At 49.8% G+C, this 17,782-nt stretch overlaps 9 protein-coding genes across 9 annotated transcripts; 1 reads left to right on the top strand and 8 right to left on the bottom strand.

Moving 5' to 3' along the window:
• Positions 1-152: 152 nt before the first annotated feature.
• On the bottom strand, positions 153-515 carry AA0111_g5692 (hypothetical protein; the record flags this gene model as incomplete). The annotated part of the gene is made up of 1 exon (XM_028651832.1): positions 153-515. One exon carries the CDS (start codon positions 513-515, stop codon positions 153-155), a length of 363 nt encoding a protein of 120 aa, XP_028506688.1.
• Positions 516-831: 316 nt separating this feature from the next.
• AA0111_g5691 (hypothetical protein) lies at positions 832-2,529 on the bottom strand (the record flags this gene model as incomplete). Its single annotated transcript, XM_028651831.1, has 1 exon — positions 832-2,529. The coding sequence occupies one exon, from the start codon at positions 2,527-2,529 to the stop codon at positions 832-834; it is 1,698 nt and encodes a 565-aa protein (XP_028506687.1).
• A 788-nt stretch (positions 2,530-3,317) lies between these two features.
• Positions 3,318-4,721, top strand: AA0111_g5690 (hypothetical protein; the record flags this gene model as incomplete). Its single annotated transcript, XM_028651830.1, has 1 exon — positions 3,318-4,721. The coding sequence occupies one exon, from the start codon at positions 3,318-3,320 to the stop codon at positions 4,719-4,721; it is 1,404 nt and encodes a 467-aa protein (XP_028506686.1).
• Positions 4,722-5,035: 314 nt separating this feature from the next.
• On the bottom strand, positions 5,036-7,238 carry AA0111_g5689 (hypothetical protein; the record flags this gene model as incomplete). The annotated part of the gene is made up of 4 exons (XM_028651828.1): positions 5,036-6,370; positions 6,418-6,621; positions 6,676-7,016; positions 7,082-7,238. The coding sequence occupies 4 exons, from the start codon at positions 7,236-7,238 to the stop codon at positions 5,036-5,038; spliced, it is 2,037 nt and encodes a 678-aa protein (XP_028506862.1).
• A 303-nt stretch (positions 7,239-7,541) lies between these two features.
• AA0111_g5688 (hypothetical protein) lies at positions 7,542-8,483 on the bottom strand (the record flags this gene model as incomplete). The annotated part of the gene is made up of 1 exon (XM_028651827.1): positions 7,542-8,483. One exon carries the CDS (start codon positions 8,481-8,483, stop codon positions 7,542-7,544), a length of 942 nt encoding a protein of 313 aa, XP_028506782.1.
• An 822-nt stretch (positions 8,484-9,305) lies between these two features.
• On the bottom strand, positions 9,306-10,160 carry AA0111_g5687 (hypothetical protein; the record flags this gene model as incomplete). Its single annotated transcript, XM_028651826.1, has 3 exons — positions 9,306-9,632; positions 9,697-9,871; positions 9,928-10,160. The coding sequence occupies 3 exons, from the start codon at positions 10,158-10,160 to the stop codon at positions 9,306-9,308; spliced, it is 735 nt and encodes a 244-aa protein (XP_028506866.1).
• A 2,426-nt stretch (positions 10,161-12,586) lies between these two features.
• Positions 12,587-13,513, bottom strand: AA0111_g5686 (hypothetical protein; the record flags this gene model as incomplete). Its single annotated transcript, XM_028651825.1, has 1 exon — positions 12,587-13,513. One exon carries the CDS (start codon positions 13,511-13,513, stop codon positions 12,587-12,589), a length of 927 nt encoding a protein of 308 aa, XP_028506867.1.
• Positions 13,514-13,745: 232 nt separating this feature from the next.
• Positions 13,746-15,488, bottom strand: AA0111_g5685 (hypothetical protein; the record flags this gene model as incomplete). Its single annotated transcript, XM_028651824.1, has 1 exon — positions 13,746-15,488. One exon carries the CDS (start codon positions 15,486-15,488, stop codon positions 13,746-13,748), a length of 1,743 nt encoding a protein of 580 aa, XP_028506868.1.
• A 793-nt stretch (positions 15,489-16,281) lies between these two features.
• AA0111_g5684 (hypothetical protein) lies at positions 16,282-17,306 on the bottom strand (the record flags this gene model as incomplete). Its single annotated transcript, XM_028651823.1, has 3 exons — positions 16,282-16,953; positions 17,009-17,080; positions 17,133-17,306. 3 exons carry the CDS (start codon positions 17,304-17,306, stop codon positions 16,282-16,284), a joined length of 918 nt encoding a protein of 305 aa, XP_028506667.1.
• Positions 17,307-17,782: the final 476 nt, after the last annotated feature.

The raw sequence follows: 17,782 nt of genomic DNA, 5'->3' as shown, positions 1-17,782 counted from the left end.
CGCGCCGCTCTTGACGAAGATAAACCAAGCCAAGCGATAACGTAGATGCATCCACTGTAAATTCTAGCCATTAAGTGAACTTGATGGTTGCGTTCCGCTGTATCCTGCTGGTTGACACATATCTGAGTAATCGGTATCAGTCCACATATATGTTAAAGAGGAGCCATGGAGCATACCTGGTCGATCCAGAGGTGGCGAATGTTGGCATCATCTAAGCGAAAGGCGTATAAGAAGTCGAACAAATTCATTCTAACGGCCATTGCTTTGTTGCCTACGATAATATGTTGATTATTCGATGCATCACCCCAGGTGTATGACAGGGCGATATATTCGGGTGCAGTATCGAGATCGAACGTCTCGAGTTCGCAATGGATCATATTCCGGTCGGGTAGTACGTTCGCGGCAGATGGAGGTCGCGATAGTTTCAGGAGACGAATCTGCTGCTTCTTTGTGTCTAATTTTGTGTATTGATAAACATTCGCAGTCCGCGGAATTCTCATTGTGCTACGGGCCATCTTGTCGAAAACTCTCACTTCAAGAAGTAAAAGGTTATTGAGTATGCTCAGACGACAATGATGAGCCAAGCGTGAAAGTCTAGTTGCGTCAAGCGATTGGTGGAAGACAAGATATTGAGAAAAATGAGTTGCTAAATGGAATAATGTTTAAGGATTGAGGTGCTTACCTAGCACAGCCCCACTTCAGCCGCAGACTACGTGCATGTGCAATCGCGGCACCCTACAGTTGTCTTTGTTATGAGGAATATGGAGCCCTTCGTTTGAATGGTATGAATGCTAAATGGTGATATCGTAGTACATAAGAAGCTGCAGGATCTTACTCGTCAAAGAAGTCTCCCCAACTGAACCCACCGCCATCACCACCGCCACCAGCATCGCCTCCGGCCTGTTCATTCCCTCCACCCCAGAAGCCTTGGTCTTGATCGCGAGGTCCTACACTAGGGTCTTCACCCCATATATCCTCACCTGCTTGGCCTGTACCGTACTGTTGGTCGGGGCTAGGTTGATATGGATCAGCTGCCTGCGGAGAAGCATCATCTTCTCCTTGTTGCCTTGATTCTCGCCCTCTTTGAATAGCTTCGTAGCCTGCCATTGTAGCCGCGCCTGTCGCTGCACCTTCTCCAGCACCTAATCCGCGTGCTGCAGTGCCGACTTCGCCTGCGATACCGCTTTCGCCAGCAGCGCCTACAGCTCCGGCACCGGCTGCGCCCGCCTCACCAGCTGCAGCGCCGCCAGCAGCTTCACCACTGCCACCAACCCACGGCATCCACATCGGCCACATGCCACCGGAACCGCTATGCCGACTGAAATAATCAAAGTCTATGCTAACGGCCGTAGCGAGCATCACAGCTCGTTGATCAAGGGTCATACCAGGATAACCTTCAAGTGATGGTCTACTTTGTTCACCGGTTTTGGACACCAGGTGGGATGGCTCACTTGCCAGTCCGGCAGCATCCATCCTCAGTGCGTAAACGCCCGTATCCGTAAAGATTTCACGCGCAAAGCCGCCGAAGTTGCGATTGACGGAGCCTGCCAGACGTCCGTCTTCAGACATCAAGCTGAAATCCCAGGAAAGAAAGGGCTCGTCAACCCTGGCAAACTGAAGCATGCCGACTTCTCGTGTGTCACCCTCAGCTACAGCGACAGCTTTTGAGTCGGAGATTGGCAAGTCGCCAGAGGACAGCTGGGGTGTGCCGGGTGCAGCAGCAACGTCCTCCAAATTCCTTGCAAGGAACAGATTGTATTTCCTTCGTAACGGTGCCCACTCTTGTTCTGCAGCTCCGATAATACGCATGTCCTGCAGTGGTAAACTAGAGACGTTTGCGCTGGTTTGATTGGCTATGCTTCGCGCGCTTGTCCCTTGCAGGCTTGACGAGCTGGTGTACGCGCCCTCGCCCTGTCCTACAGCATCATAGACGCGTATTCTCGAGTTGATCCAGCTGAAAGGCCTGTGAAACCTCAGTATTTCCTTCTCGTCCCGATCAAAGACGTGTGTCGTAAAGCTCCGATGCGTCTTGAACATCTGTCTCGCCATGGCATTTCCTATGCCATGCTCTTGCTCTGCTAGATATCCAATATGACTGCCATGCGGATCCATGATAACGTAGCGGTTCGCTTGCTCAAAGCCCATGAGCACATTCATCATCTCTAGCTGTCGTTGTACTATAAGAGAGGAGTTGTCGAGCAGGCGCATGGCAGGATGGGTCTGCTTGAGGACAGCATGTGGGTCTTCGGGCATATATACGGGTGTGATGAGATTATTTTCGGAATCAGGCGTGGTAGAGAGGGCGTTGGACACGGCGTCGACCTTGGATGTCTCTTTTGGAGACTCATCATGTGTGTTCGGCGAGTTCTCGTTACCGGGTGGTTTCGTCGAATACGGCAAGCTCGTTCGTGGCGCTTTGTGTCTTGATAGGCGATTACGATGTGGTAGCTGTAGAGGTGTACTTTTGGTGACGAATGATGGAGCGCTCTGTCGTGGCAGTCGCAAGGACCACCTTGCCGCTGGCAACATATTAAATGTGATTGTACCGTATCTAATGCTGTGGTAGTTTTAAGAGTGAGTCTATAATCAAGCGGGCAGAATGCGCGTGAGCAACGTAGATGCCTAATCACTCTTGCGTGGCGTTACGACGATGTTCTGTTAATTTCTCGGAAGGTGAGCTGCTCCGATTACGTCATAACAAGCTGCAGAAGTAAGTACAAACCCAACGCCGTTCTTGACTATGGTGAGGCAAATGCTCCAAGCAGCTGGAAGCGACTGTCTTAGTGACAAGCTTGTGTCATGGTGGTCATGGTGGGACAATTGGACCACGCGTGTCGAGGCGGTCAGTTCAACCAATCAGATCTGGCCTTGGCAAACAGTCATGTCCAAACTTTTTGCGCTTTGCTCTTGCTTCCAGCACCACCACCATGAAGCTCACAATCCTCGTCGACGACGCCATTACTTGACGTCGCAAAGGCTGGGTAAGTCTTATCTATTTCTCTCTTTTTCAAACGTACTGAAGGCAGCACATCGTCAAAGCTTCTGTCAGCGTCATGTGCGCGGAAGTCACGATCGTGTTCTGCCTTTGCTCCTTTGGAATTTCTTTTCATGATGACACCTTTTCACTTATACGATTGCCGGCGCAGGCATTCACTTGACTGCGTTAGGTGCTCGATGCTGTCTCCGTTACAATAGACTACAACGGTATCTGATCGATATTACTCACTACATGTCGCATTGCTTCTGTGCGCGCTCAGTGCTAACGTCAGTGCAGTTTCATCGAACACTGAGCTGAAATGTCAGGCATGTCCGCGGCCATGCGACCTGAGCAAGCTGCAGCAGCAAGCGAGGCACGTCCGAACGGTCTACCTCAACAAAACCAAGAACCAGCAAACGGTGCTTCGAGGAAACCTCGCCCAAAACGACCCAACTATAATGAGATACATGCGAAGCCTCTACCATTGGACGTATATGCACTGCCTGCCTTCGTTCCGCACAATCCGATTTCTGTCTTGCGACTAGTCATCAGTCTAATCTCACAGTCGCTGTGGCCGCCACAGTCACATCACGTCGTACATAAAGCATACTACTCTGTAGAGACCCAATCAATACACGTCACGGATCCAGCCTCTATTCGAGCTCTTTGGGAGCAGGGCTTCTGGGGTAAGGGGTCCCTCAGTCGAAGTGAGCCGCAATGGCTCGTCGCTGAAAAGCGAAGGCGAGGTGCACAGGCGTCGAAGACAAGCACCGAGGTGACACAATCAAGGCGAGAAGAGCGGAGGCAGTTCAAACTAGAGAGAGCCAAGGCACAACGCGAAGCTATTGAGCAACAACTACGACAAGAAGGCAAGATTGTATCAGATGCCAACATCGATAAGCTTGTAGGTAGTGATGCCAAGGATACCAGCAAGCCAGAAGAGGTTGCGGGGACTTCCACGATCAATAAAGCCACAGATGGCACCGTTGCACAGGCCGACACTGAAGCCGGCCCGGAACTTGATGTTCCTGATCTTGAACATCTCCAGCTCACGCCCGAGGAAGCCTTCTTCCTTACATACGTCCTCGGTGCTCTAGAAGTCATCAACGCAGACGCCCAGACGTCGTCGGCCGATTTGCAACACTACCCTACATGGTATCTGTTGCGCTTATACTGCTCGTATGCGTTGAGTCCCAGCGAATCCATTGATCTAGAAAGAACGTTGACTCATCTTCGTACTGCGTACAGCATGAGCAACGGTGCCACGCGCATGGATCCCGCTATGTCGTGCATTCCTTCTATTGCGCCCGACAACCCTTTCCTGATGAAGTACGTTGTCTTCCATCACTTCCGCTCCCTAGGATGGGTAGTTCGGCCTGGCGTCAAGTTCGCCGTCGACTACCTACTCTACATCCGAGGGCCTGCCTTCACACACGCAGAGTTTGCAATCATGATCATCCCTTCTTACTCGGCTCCCTATTGGAATGAGCAAGCAGATGGTCAAAGCCAAGTCAGAGCTGCGGAAAAAGAGCGCCGGGATTGGTGGTGGTTCCACCGGGTGAACCGAGTGCAAACACAGGTCATGAAGACACTGATGCTTGTCTACGTTGAGGTACCAGAGCCGTGGGATACAAGCTGTGTAGAACTTGACGGGTTCAGGCTCGACATCGGCAGTGTTCTGAAGAAGTACACAGTTCGAGAATTTGTCTTCAAAAGGTGGAGTCCGAGCCGAAACAGAGATTAGGTTGTGCTTCCACGAAATCCGACCCGAAACGGTATGAAGTCGCCCTAGTTACGAGAAACGATAAGACAAAAATGTGAAGCATGAACCTTAATTTATATCAAGTCCCTCTCGTACCTGTCAAGCACGACGTTGCTAGAAGCTGTGCTACACCTACACTACCTAAGTCACATAATTATCTGCTGCAGCAATGGAGGATATGACGTCGCATCTATAATGCATACATGAACAGCCCATGTAGCCTAGTGAGCCCATCACATTTGATAATCTTATAGGTCGGAGCAGAGCAAAATCTCGGTAAAATTAGCCATCGAGAACTATCTTGCAAAGCCATTTGTCTCCAATCTAACAAACTCCGGCGCAGCTTTCTTCACTCCAAACTTCTGACTCAGGATTACAAACTGGCCCACAAGTATCATCTGGCTCCACTTCGGCCGGTCCCCATCGTACATCGCGTCGTGCAACAGATCCTTACACTTGTCCCACTCCAGAAACCCCAAAGCCTCGACGTTTTCCTTCGTGAGCAGTTTCTCGAACAGCTTATGCACTGGTCCATCAGGCTTGTATTTCACTGGAGCAGAGAAAGGATGCTTCTTGCGTGTATATAGCTCAGCCGTGATGAATGGCTTCATGGCCTCCTTTAGGATCCACTTTTCGCTGAAGGTTCGAGTAGAAGGATCGTAATGCAGTTTTACTGAGGGCGGAAGTTTCATGGCGTATTCTGTGAGGCGGTGGTCGAGGAATGGTTGACGTCCTTCGACACTGTGGGCCATCTCGCAACGATCACCTAATACGGTGAGAAGACCGTTCGCAAGAGACGACTTCGTCCAGATGTACAGAGAAGTGTGGAGTGGATGCCATTTGTTGGTCATCAGCTCTCGCGTACGACCGTCGATGGCGTTCACGGCAGTGAGGCGTTTGTCGGTAGTCCCGAATTCGCCGAATACCCAAGGAGCGAAGAGCGGATCTCGTAGAGATGCGGTTTGCGTGAAGCCGAGGAAAGAAGTGTTGTTCACTTGGGCACGGACTGCGGCCGAAGTCACGAGTTCTTTTGGACCTGAGGTGTCAGTGCCCTCTAGCCCCTTAAAAGTTGCTATGCGCTCTTCTTCAGGGAGACAGGAATTGGGCCATGCAAGATCGGGTTCGCGAACGAAGTCGGTAAGTAACTCTCTGTAGCCGGCGAAATGTTCATCTGATCCTTCTCCTGTAAGAACAACCTTGATACCTTCATCACTGGTAAGCTTTGAAAGCAGGAATTTACCGACAGTCCCCAGATCAGTCACAGCTGTCTCGTTGTGCCAGACTGCATTCTCGATGTTGGCCGCAAAATTCTCTTCGGTCATCTCGCAGTGGTGCATCTTGACTCCAAGCCAGTCCGCAGTACGACGCGCGATCGGCTCCTCGTCATGTTCTTCACCAATAAACTTAACACTGAAGCAGTTGATCCTTTCTGAAGCTGGAGCAGTACCAAGCTGAGCACCTTCCGTGTCCATAAGATGCTTCACCATTCCCGCTATTGCGCTGGAGTCGATGCCGCCACTGAGAAAGACACCAATCGGCACATCTGCACGGAGGCGGTCTCGTACGGCATCTAGGAGATGTTTTCGTACGCCTTGTATCATCTCATCTTCACCCCTTGTTTCAAGCTCACGCTGACATGTGTTAGTAATGTTTGTAATGCACCTGCTTTTGCACGTACCTTGTCTTTGAAGTCGACATCCCAATACTTGCCTTGCGTAATGGTGCCGAAAGACCTACACAACAAATAATGACCAGGCAGTATCTTGGAAACACTTTGGAAGATAGTTCTTCCATCGCACAACCAGCCCACGTCTTTGATGCTTTGCACGTCCCACTCAGGTTGCCATCCGAAAGGAAGGAATGCCTTCATCTCGGAAGCGACCTAGGAGGTGTATGTGAGTCTTTAGTATATGCGAACGGTACTTGATTACCATACCAGCAGTTTGCCATCTAGGACCGTGTAGTACATGGGCTTGATGGCATATCGATCGCATGCGGCGATAAAGATCTGAGCCTCGGAGTCGTATAAACATAGTGAAAACTCTCCGCGTAGATGCGATAGAAAGGATAGACCATGCTTCTTGTATAGCGCCAGTGCAATCTCGGAGTCTGACTGGCTCTTGAATCTATAGCCCTCGCGACTGAGGCGATCTCGGATCTCTTGATAGCCATATAGCTCGCCGTTTACTACGACATGGATAGTGCCGCCTTCATCATGGAATGGCTGTTCACCTTCCGGGTTCAAGTCGACGATCGCTAGTCGGTTGTGGGCAAGAGCTAGGTGGTGAGCAAGTCAGTTGTGTGTCTGTGTCCGTTGCAGCTGCAGTGACTTCTCCACGTACCCACGCGACAATCTTCGCTAATCCAGTGGCCTTCTGCATCGGGCCCACGATGCTTGATATTATCCAGACTCTGGTCCAGTGTCTTGCTCAACTCCCCACGTTCCTTTGCTAATGGTCCATGACCCCGCAATGCAACCGCACAAGTGATGCCGCACATGATTACGCGATTCAAGAGATCCAGAAGAAGAGAGTGTGCAGCGCTTCCCCATATCTTTTCAACTGAACTTCGGCGATACCTCTAAACATGACGTAGATACGAAATTCGTAGCGGTGATTGTTCAATGATGTTCGATTGTTCCTGATAAGCCCGCATCGCTTGTTACTTGTTTGGGTGTTAGTGGGCGCCCCTGGATCGCCCAGATCGCACGGCTCCTGGCGGGATCTTCGAGCTTCAACAAGCACAGCTTCAAGTCTTCCACACATTTTCAATTGTGTTATTGTGTTGTTTTTGCAAGGGTTGTCAAAGCCAACGTTCGCCATCATCCACTGGCAACCCTCGGATATAGCGACGGTAGTCCCAACCGTGATACCCACACTTGAGACATTTCTTTTTGTGCTCGCTATCTGGGCCCGCCATACGATGTTCGAGGTCCGAGGGGCGGAAGCGACAAAATGACTCTCTCGACTCTGACCCAAGGAGTCCATCTTCGCTGACGACGCGGTACCTTCGCAATCCGGGACAAGCCGCTGTTGCACGCTTTCTGCAGTGGCCATCTACTGCTACCAGGTCTTCGCTACGCAAACCCTCCTCGGTCAAGTCCCATGAAACCACTAGCTTCTTGATGAAAGCTGGTTGTGGCCGCCAGTGCTTTACCAAGGAACCGTATTTGTTGAGCTTGAGGTTGTCCTTCTGACCGACAGGATCGTGCGCATACGTAAGGCCACTTTCTAGAACGAAGAACAGGCGTCTAAAGCTCTTGCCGATGTGCATATACATCCTGTGTCCTGGGCCGCTTCTCAATGAGCCCGAGAAGTGCAAGGTCAAGCTGTCTAGCCACAAGCTGAAGATAGCGTTCAAAGGTCGGAGGCTTTCGAAGAATTTTGGGTCCTGATAGCCGCAATCATGGATTCTGTGACCAGGGACTACCAGTGTCAGATTTTGCAAGGTGTGAAACTTGGAATGCATTCCGACAGGTGTTCGTGTTATGATAGGGAGCAGAATGCGCACTCCTAGCTCGCTCTGTGAGAGGACGTCCTGCTTGTAAGCCAGCAGCCACGCTTTTGTCATGCGGATCGACACTCGTTCGCACTCGTGCTTTGCTTGCCGACACGAAAGGATCAGTCCGCGGCATTGTTCATTGTCGATGGGCGGAAGGTCCAGAAGGTCGTATATGGCAAAGCGGATCTCGGCCGGGAGCCTAAAGAGAGGCGATGAGGTCTGCGCAACCTGAATTGGAGACATTTCCAAATGCTCTACGACGAACGCTAGAGTGCTCAACGATGAGACGCAGTTTTCGATTGAGATCCGGTAGTTATATACTCGGATTCTCTTATGTTGCTGCCTAAATCTAGGACATTTGCTTGGCTGACGCACAACCTCCACTCTTCGACCTACTTCCGCTTTCAGAAGAAGGATTGAGGGCCCAAGAGTCCGTCGGATTATTACGATTGCACCCATCAAAGTGACATGGACGAGCCAATTGTGGTTAGTTGAGTATAGCTTTGTCAGACCGTTATTCACTACTCGTTACTGGCTTGACGACAGCTTTATCGTTCAACCATGCGTCTCCCCTGACCTTTGATACTCCCGACGCTCTCACCCCTGGCTTTCAAGCACCAGTGATAGATTTTATTCCCTCACTTTGTAGACCCCATATACACAATATTCTAAAAACACCGTCTGCGGGTTGTCATCGCTCTCGATGGGCAGATGACCAACTATTCCTATTTATGCAGCTTGTGAGGAGGTAGCATATGTAGAATAAGGATGTGGCATGTTATAGGGTTAAGCATAATGTATTTAGCGCACCTGTAACCTGGTTTCTCTATCTTCTAAAACAAAAACAAAACACACAGAAATAAACGCAGAAGCCCTAACAACAACAATATAAAACGGCAGAGATTAAAAGCACACTGTATCTGGAAATCATATCCCATCCAGATCGATAGCCCACGGACAAGTAGCTACTTACAGCTACCCATCGTCAATAACACAAACGATATGATCGATATCGCCCAGAAAAGTAAGTCAGAAACCAAGGAGGTGACTGTTCAGGTCTAACACCTAGACATAAGCCTTGTCCAAGTTGCTAGCGAAGACGTCGTTCCTGAAAGGTACATTTGCCTTTACAAAGAGGTCCCTGGGAGCAAGAGCTTGCCTAGCAGCAGTCGGCATAGCATCCCAGTCGCTGATCCAGTAGGTGCGACCGACGGTGTTGGTAAACTGCGTAGCGTGGTTGTAGGGGAACCTGACGAAGTACTCCACTTTGACGTTGTTGCCTTGAATGTTGGGGCGCGTGGTGGGCGAGTAACCGCCATGGCCGGATGCAGCAGCACCAAGGATACGGGGATTGGCGTTCGCTGGGTTGTCAATCCAGACGACAACACTCTCCTGTAAAGGTGTAGGCACTAAGTCAGTAAATGTCTCACATGCATCTCGTACAGTCACAACTTACCCAGTCATGGCGGTGGCCACCTACGACGTTACCAGCGGTTGGCTGGTCCTTGGGCCAGTACCACGCGTACATGATAGCGAACTTGCCCTTGTGCCATGCTGCTCGAGCATAGGTCTGGCCTTTGTTTTGGTCACGGCATCCGGCGCTGACATTTCCAGTATCCTGGAGACCTCCACTGTGAACAAGATGTGTGAGCGCTTGAAGTTTGAGTGCATCATCTCATAAGCTTACCTGGTGTTGCCATTGTCGTCAACTGCAGTGTAGGGCTGGCAGCCGTGAGCAATGTGAAGCAAGGGCTGGAACCTCAGGATGGCACGACCGATCGCTCCTCCTTGCAGGCGGGTCCGGATTGGGTTGAGGGAGTCGTGCGGGACTACAGCGCGAGTATCAAGCTGAGTTGGAGCGGGAGCTGCCAGGACGCCTGAAACTGCTGCAAAGGCAGATAGGATTGTAGTGAAATGCATTTTGGTGTAAAAGAGTGATAGAGCGAAGGGCCACTAAATTGACAAAGAGTGTGTGTGTTGATGTAAAGACTGTGTTGATGTGATCTGCGGGAAGCTGTGTCTGAACTGTAGAGGGGGTTGGTGGTGTCTTTTATGCTCAGAGCTTCTGCGCAGTTCAAGACGCCTTGCTGCTATCTCACGATACTAAGCTCGTGATACCATTCGGTGACATTACTCGGTGTTAAAGGTCTTGGTAAGAATGCACCTATATTGCATCGAAATATCACCGTACGAGTTCCATGAAGCTTGAGAAGTCTAAGAACTAGTTTCCTTACAAAGACACATGCGCCACGTGCGATACGATACTACTTTGCTTTCATAGCTTAGGAAGATGCTTGGCACTCATGGATAACCTAGGACAGACAGGTGCCAGTGGGTCGGCGCCACGCCTACTCAAATTATACGCAGTACAATTTGACGGTTGAAAACCGCACCAGACGCATTAAGTCATGACAGTATTCTAATAATAAGCCAAGCCTGGCAACGTCAAATCGCAGGGTAATCTCATCTTAATGCAGGCTCTGTAAAACGTGAATAGGAATCGTCACATAAACGAGGATTTCATGGATGCCAGAAAATATCAACATATCAGAACCTTCGTTCAAGTCCTCAGCTCTTGGCAGCTTGCATTGCGGTTGGGATGGGTCATCATGGATACCTGGGTGTGCATCGCCTTGAAACACGACAGTGGCCTGATCCAGTCTGGAGTGAAGCCATTGCTAGACCTGCAAAAATTCAGCTGCAGTTAGTTCCCCCAGGTTGCTGCGCCGAGACTATGCCAGCTAAAGACTAAGTCTGTAAGCAGTCACCTCTAGCCCACGTCTAGGACGTCGCGATCTGCGTGCAGGGGCTAGAACTGACCAGGTGGTGTTGCAATGCACAGGCCACCCTACCAAAGTCGCTGGCAGACCTGCATCGAAGGCATAATGAAGGAACTGGTGAATCCCTACAGGCGCCAATACTGGTGCCCCAAGAATGGGGCCGTGTTGAATGGCGTTGTCTTGTTAGTAGCAGTACATGTCCCACGGAATCCAACATAGTACCTAGTTGCAGCAACTAAATCTCAGCGTGGATGGGAAGTTCCGTAGACTGTGCACTAGGGGATCTCTCGCGATGACGTGCCGCACGATTTCGGGCTGTGGCGTGCTATAGCTAGCTCGTTTCGCTTGCGTCGGCCCTTTACACAGGGCCGTTCATGCTGTTCCAACAACTCAGCCGAGCAATCCTAGGACACATGTAGTTTGGTCAGGCACCAATTCTAGATCGAACCCAAGACCGTCTTCCATGTCCCAGTCCGAGTCTCTAGTCTGACCAAGCGAATACGTCGTTCAGTCTTGAATAGGGTAGTCGTAATCTTATATCGCTCTTGTCCCGGAACCTGGGTCGTGAGCTCTGATATCGGTAGCTTGGCAACAGATTTTTGTGTTCGATAGCGGTGCCTCCCAATGCTTCATATCTTTTTTCAATACAGTATTATGTATTTCGCCCATCAAGAATCTTGCCTGCCGTTTGTCGCTCCTTGTTCATACATAATCAGACGTGGCGAGATGTCTGGCGCAATAAACACATGTATGGAAAACTTGATTGGAGAAACACGTGGGCGGGCTGTATAGCCAGTAATCGAATTGACAAGCTGTTGTGTAACCCAAGCTGAGATGATGTAGTGTTCGTGCGGGAGGACTTTTATCACACGCCTACCCAGCCTGTAGCAAGCTTGATCAATCCGTAAGTGGTTTCGGTCTCTTCTTGTTTGCGCAGATTACAACTTTTTGTCCTCTCCAAACATCGCGGTATTCTATTTCGTGCTCCCTCAATTGGCCTCAGCCGGCCCACTCGGATATGGGGTTGTCAGGCTGTTTGCTCCGCAGTGGTCATGGCATGCCACGCAGAAGAAGGCGCTACCTGGGGAGCCACACGTGTAGCTACTGCTCCTGCCTACCAACATGGTTGCCTGTAACACTGTTTTTGGTACTTTCCAGGCTGTAAGGGCGACGTTTCTTTTGGCCCCGGTCCCTTAGAAGGTAATCAAATCTGCTTCTATTTGTCGTCCCGTCTAACATTCCACGGACAATGTTTGTAAGCTTGCCAACGAACATCCGCAAACACGTTTAAAAAAAAGTTGAGAGGTTTTCTTTTTGGACGGGACCAAAGACGTGGCGGGGTTGAGGCAGTAATAGCAGGGCCAATGGACGCAAAGCAAAGCACACAAAAACTTACATAGCTTTCATTCTGCCTGCATTGAATGCACAATTTTGCGAATAATGTTCATTCTCAGTACATCTTCACGAATCTTTTAATTATTGAGAAGTTATTGGCCGGTAGTGAACCAACAGAGAAACGGTGTGAAGAGTCCAGAACCTGATACGCCTGGGCGTGTTATTCTGACATTACCGCGACCACAATTCCCATCCACCAAGTACCAAGGCTGCAGCGAGTGCTGGCTGTACCGACGCACCTGTTGCGACGGCAGCGTTCGACGAGGCAGGAGACTCAGTAGTCGTTGGGGCTGCAGTAGCGAGACTCTGTGAAGCAGACAGACTTTCTACGACGCTAGATATGCTGCTGACCATGGCTCCATCAGGCTTGATGGCGCATGGATCCCCGTTGTCTCCTAACTGTAGCTGACCCAGTGAACAGACGTCCGAATCGCTCGCGTGGACCCTGGCGAAAGTGCCCAATTGCGCGCAATTGTCTGTGACATTTCCGAGCGTGTTTGGATTAGGGGCACTCCAATCACCGGGCGATATGGATGATACGGGCCAAAGGGTAAAAAGTACTTCTCGAGTTGAAGTTATGACAGGTCTGGGGTGGTCGCACTGGGCATCGATATCATGCCATTGGATATACCACTGCAATGCATATGCAGTGCCTCCATAGTTTGGTGGATGATCCCATTCCTTTGGATTAGTGTAGTTGACCAAAATGTACGGTGATCCATCGGTGTTGGTGAACGTGGATACATTTTGCGAGGTAAATTCCCTGTCCCATAAATCCTCAATCACGCCTCCTGGGATAGGATTCTCGATGCTGTTCCACGGCATGATATCCCATGTGAATTTGAAGGAACCGAGTTCAGCAGCCGCAGTAAGGTTCTGGAAGGCGAACACGATGGGCAATGAGGAGGTGAAGTTGTATGTTTCATTTCTGCGAGGAAACAAGATGTCGATTTCGAAAGCTGGAAGGTTTGAGGTTGGGGCTGAGGTTTGCGCTGATGATGTGGGTGTGAAGGAAGCGACAGCTGTTGCTGTGGTCTGAGCAGAGGCTAGGCAGCAGACAGCTAGAGCTGCTGCTGCACACCGAGAATAGCGCGACATCGTGGTGTAAGACTTTTGCGACAACTCAGAACGATTAAAACCACAGCATCATTCCTTCAGTATCGTGATGTGGCAATAAGTTTGTCGCGTTGTGTATCAAGGCGGAAAGACCCTTTGCAATCTTAAGATGCCGCGCTACCGTTCAGGCGCCCAACTAACCGTATTTTGTACGTGGTGATGGTCACCTTCTTCCCTATCACCTGACTACACTCTTTGCTCTCAGTACTAAAGTCTAGAAGGAGTAGAATTCAACCTCAGCGATACCAGTTCTTGTCGGAATTGTTATGGCAATAGGAAATCCTCCATAGTCGGGGTCTTCATTTGGCATCATCGCGTTCGCTCCACTTCTCGTCTCATCACCGCCCAACGTTCTGAGTGTTCGTAATGAACCTGTCGCTACGTCATCTACGATCTTCTCTTCGTTCCTCAGGATACCGTTGAACTTTGTGTCGGCCTTTGTCGATCGACCCATCACCTGAAACCCCCAGCCGATAAGTAAAAAGCTCGCTCCGCCACGATGGATGACCATACCACTGCCAGTTCCAGGCTTGCCAAAGACAAAGGAGCGCTCTACAGTGATATCCCAGTCGCCGAAACGTTGCTTGATGGGTTTGGATGGATCTCTATCGCCGATCATTTCATCAAAACAGAAGCCAACCGACGAGCCTGGATTACTTTGCGCTTCAAGGACAATCTGAGAGACCTGTGATAAGAGTCCATAGTGTTTCGTATAAGGATTTTTCTCAGGCTCTAAAGTGTCGATGCCGAAGGGGCTAGCCAATAGAGCTTGAAAGGTTCCGTAGGCTATCCAAATCCGACGAACGCCATATTCATCTCTTCTCTGCTCAGGGATAAAAAGCGTGTTATCGCCATGTCGGTACTTCGCGCATAAGCCAGTGTACTCATTAAGATAAATGTCCGGCGCAATGAACTCGAGGTCTGGCGCAAATCGTAGCCATATATCAAGAACGTTGCTTGTTGCGCCTCCGGAAGGATAATCACCAGGCTCTCCGCCTCCGCCCACGACGATAGGAGTGTCGTTGTCAGCATCCTCCCCAGCATAGTTCTGCCATACGTTGGTGTACAACGGGATTGTGTATACGGATTTACCAGCCGCTGCTACACGATTGACATAGTGTGCGTAATGGTACGCCATGAAGAGCTCGTCAGTCCTGCTACCAACGCCAAACACTTCCTCCCATGTACCAGACTGCGGCTTCGAGCGCGCGACGAAAGTCTGGAGGTTGGCTTTGAGATCGGCGTGTAGTCGATCATAGTCGTTGCTCAAGAATTGAAGAAGTTCTGCTGGTACTGTTTCAGAGAAGACTTTGTTAGCCTCCTCACTTCCGTCCCGGCTGTCGAATAGAAGACCGACTTCATTCTCGACTTGCACCATCAACACGGTACTGTGATCTTCATCTATCTCTTTGACATGAGCAAGCAGCTTTTGAAATGCTTTCGCATCCGCTTCAACATTCTGCTTGTGGAACAGAGACAAGACATCTGCAATCTCAATCACTCCTCCGGCCCTTCGAAGTTCAGCGCGTGGGAAGCGTTTCGGATCCTTCTTCACCCATGATGGCGTGTAAGTCGATCTGCCTAGCGATGCACCTATCAGTATATGGAAATAGGTCACGAGAGTACCTAGGTATGCCGACTCACCATTCTTAAATGACCCGAACCATAATAAGATTAGATGTAAGCCGTGTTTTCGTGCATCTAATATGACTTTGTCCAGCTCTTTAAAGTCGAACTTGCCTTCCTCAGGCTCAATCATCTCCCAACTGACGGAGCCAAGAAGAGTATTGACATTCGTTGCAACCATCTTAGGCCAAATCTCGCTCATGTATTCGGCAGACGAAAGCGAGGAATTTTGCAGCTCCCCGCCTAGCATCAGATACGGTTTGCCATGAAGAATAAGTTGTTTGGTGTTTCCACATTGTCGGAGGTGAGGAATTGAGGAATTGGAAGTCATGATGGATGATAAAGACTCAGAAAACTCGCGTATGTATGCAACAATAAGGAACAAAAAGACAATCCTCACAGCTCAGGTAGGCAGTCATGAACGTTCACTCTGGGCGCTCGTTATGCAACAAGTGGAGCTCTGCGGGGTTGCTACAGCGGGGTAATACCCACCGAACAGAGGACTTTGTGAGATCTACCGGTGCTAGAAATGCAGCTACACTACTTACATCCCAGGGCCTCTGGTGTCAACAGCAGCTGCATAGATCTCCTAGTGGACAGCAACAATAACTCTTTTGTCCTTGATATCGTAATCGCCCTACCTCCGGCTGGTGTTGCATTGATGACGCGTTGGCAATCATCCAGAGCGCATGGAGCAATACTAGCTACCATCCTTATGAACCGGCATCATCAACTCCGCTCTTCGTCAGTTGAAGGATGCATCCACTGTCATCTTGACCAATAACCTGAGGGGCCAGCTTCAGTATCCTGACCTTGAGACTACCAAGTCTAAGGCTGATGCCGATGGTTATCTACTAAAGCTGAATTGCGTTCGTACTATGTAACATGGTCTAGGATGTGTAAAATACATCTTGCGCAGGCAATATGACTCCGCCATGTACTGCAATCAGAAGAGAGGGCGCTTCATTGGTGAGAAATGGGAAACTACGTAGTTATGTACAAAACAATATGGATCACGTAGGAAGACTGAAAGGTTAACCTCCCGATAATGATCGTATGCTAGCAACATACCTAGGTATTCATGCCTCATAGAGAGGTTTCCCTACAAGGAGTACGCGTCGAAATCACACAAACCCAATCCTTCCAAGGAACGCCTCAAAATTACTAAATCCATCCCATCCACCCACTCCATTAACAGTCTCTTGACTCCACTTCACGCCCTCATCTGCGCCAGGCCCATAGTATGCCCATTCCTTAATCATGATCATATTTTCCAACAACTCCTGCCCAGATTTCCACTCTTCATCTGCCACTTCCTTGAACTCACAACTCTTTCCCGTGACTCTCACCACAGCTGCGCAAACATCGAGAGGTGTGACCCATGCACTCGCAGCGAGCACGTGCTTGCCAATAGTAGCTTTTGGATCAGCGAGACATGAAGCTACAAATTTCCCAAAGTCGGTGGGGACGTCTAGCATTGGAATCCGAGTATCTGGGTGGAAAAGCAAAGATAACGTGTATGCGCAGCCATCTTGACTCGGCTTGATAGACCCAGGAACATTCGTCATGAAATAGCCTGGAAGCACGAAAGAAGCTGGTTGACCGGCTTCGTTGATGTATTCTTCAACCATGGCTTTGCTGTCAAAGTGGTGTAGGTTCGCCAATCTTCCACCAGTGATATTTGATACGCGAGGTAATGAAGACCAGATTAGGTGCGGAACCTTCCCTTCGATGCAGGCGTCTGTCAAATTGCGGCCCTGCTGGACTTCGTGGGCGAGTGATGCCATCTCCCAGTACTATGATGAATGTTAGAGACGGACGGCAATAGTTATGAATCAGAGCGAATAGTACATTTGTCACGCCAAAAACAGCGTCAGATCCGGTGATAGCTTTCAAGATTGACTCCTTGCTGTTGAGGTTCGCCTAACATGCTCAGTTTCCATCCATTCCACAATCGTCGAATCAAGAGACTCACAGTGACCATCTCGACACCTTTTGCTACCATGGCTTGCGCATCAGGTTTGTCGGGGTTCCTTGTAACTCCGCGTACCTTCCACTCTTTACTTAACTGCGGGTGATTCAAGATAGCTCGCACGACGGATCCGCCCTGGTTACCGGTAGAGCCGAAGACTGTGATGAGCTTGGTCATGTTGCAAAGCCGAAGCATTCGCGTCAAGTGCTGTTCTGAAATAATAAGATGCTGTTTAGCAACAGGTACTGCTGCTAATTATATAGCCCATCTTGCTCAAGCTATTCTTACAGCCGCAGAAATGGGTGGCACTACGCAGTATGCCCATTATGCATCATTCAAAGGTTGTACTTGCCCACGTGTTAACAGTTGCATGACAGTAGAAAGCTTCATCAGATGAGTAACGGGAGAGTAAGCTGAGAAAGCAGGTGAGTTGGACGAAGAAGGTTAAGATGGAGACCAAAAGCGGGGTGATAGCTTGATACATCGTTAGTGCATAGATGTGGGGGGATTACTCACCTAGGCGTACCCCTCGGCGCCTCGTCTACAGCGATACCTGAGGTCAACAAGATAAGTCGGGATAATGGAATGTTTGGCGAAGTGAGTCGATACTCTCTAACATTGCTTATATAAATGTGCACAAGCACATAACCAGG

This window comes from Alternaria arborescens (assembly GCF_004154835.1).
Source record: "Alternaria arborescens strain FERA 675 chromosome Unknown contig_11, whole genome shotgun sequence".
Lineage (NCBI taxonomy): Eukaryota > Fungi > Ascomycota > Dothideomycetes > Pleosporales > Pleosporaceae > Alternaria > Alternaria arborescens.
Note: the sequence above shows the minus strand (reverse complement) of the source record. Positions and strands in the feature narration are given on the sequence as shown.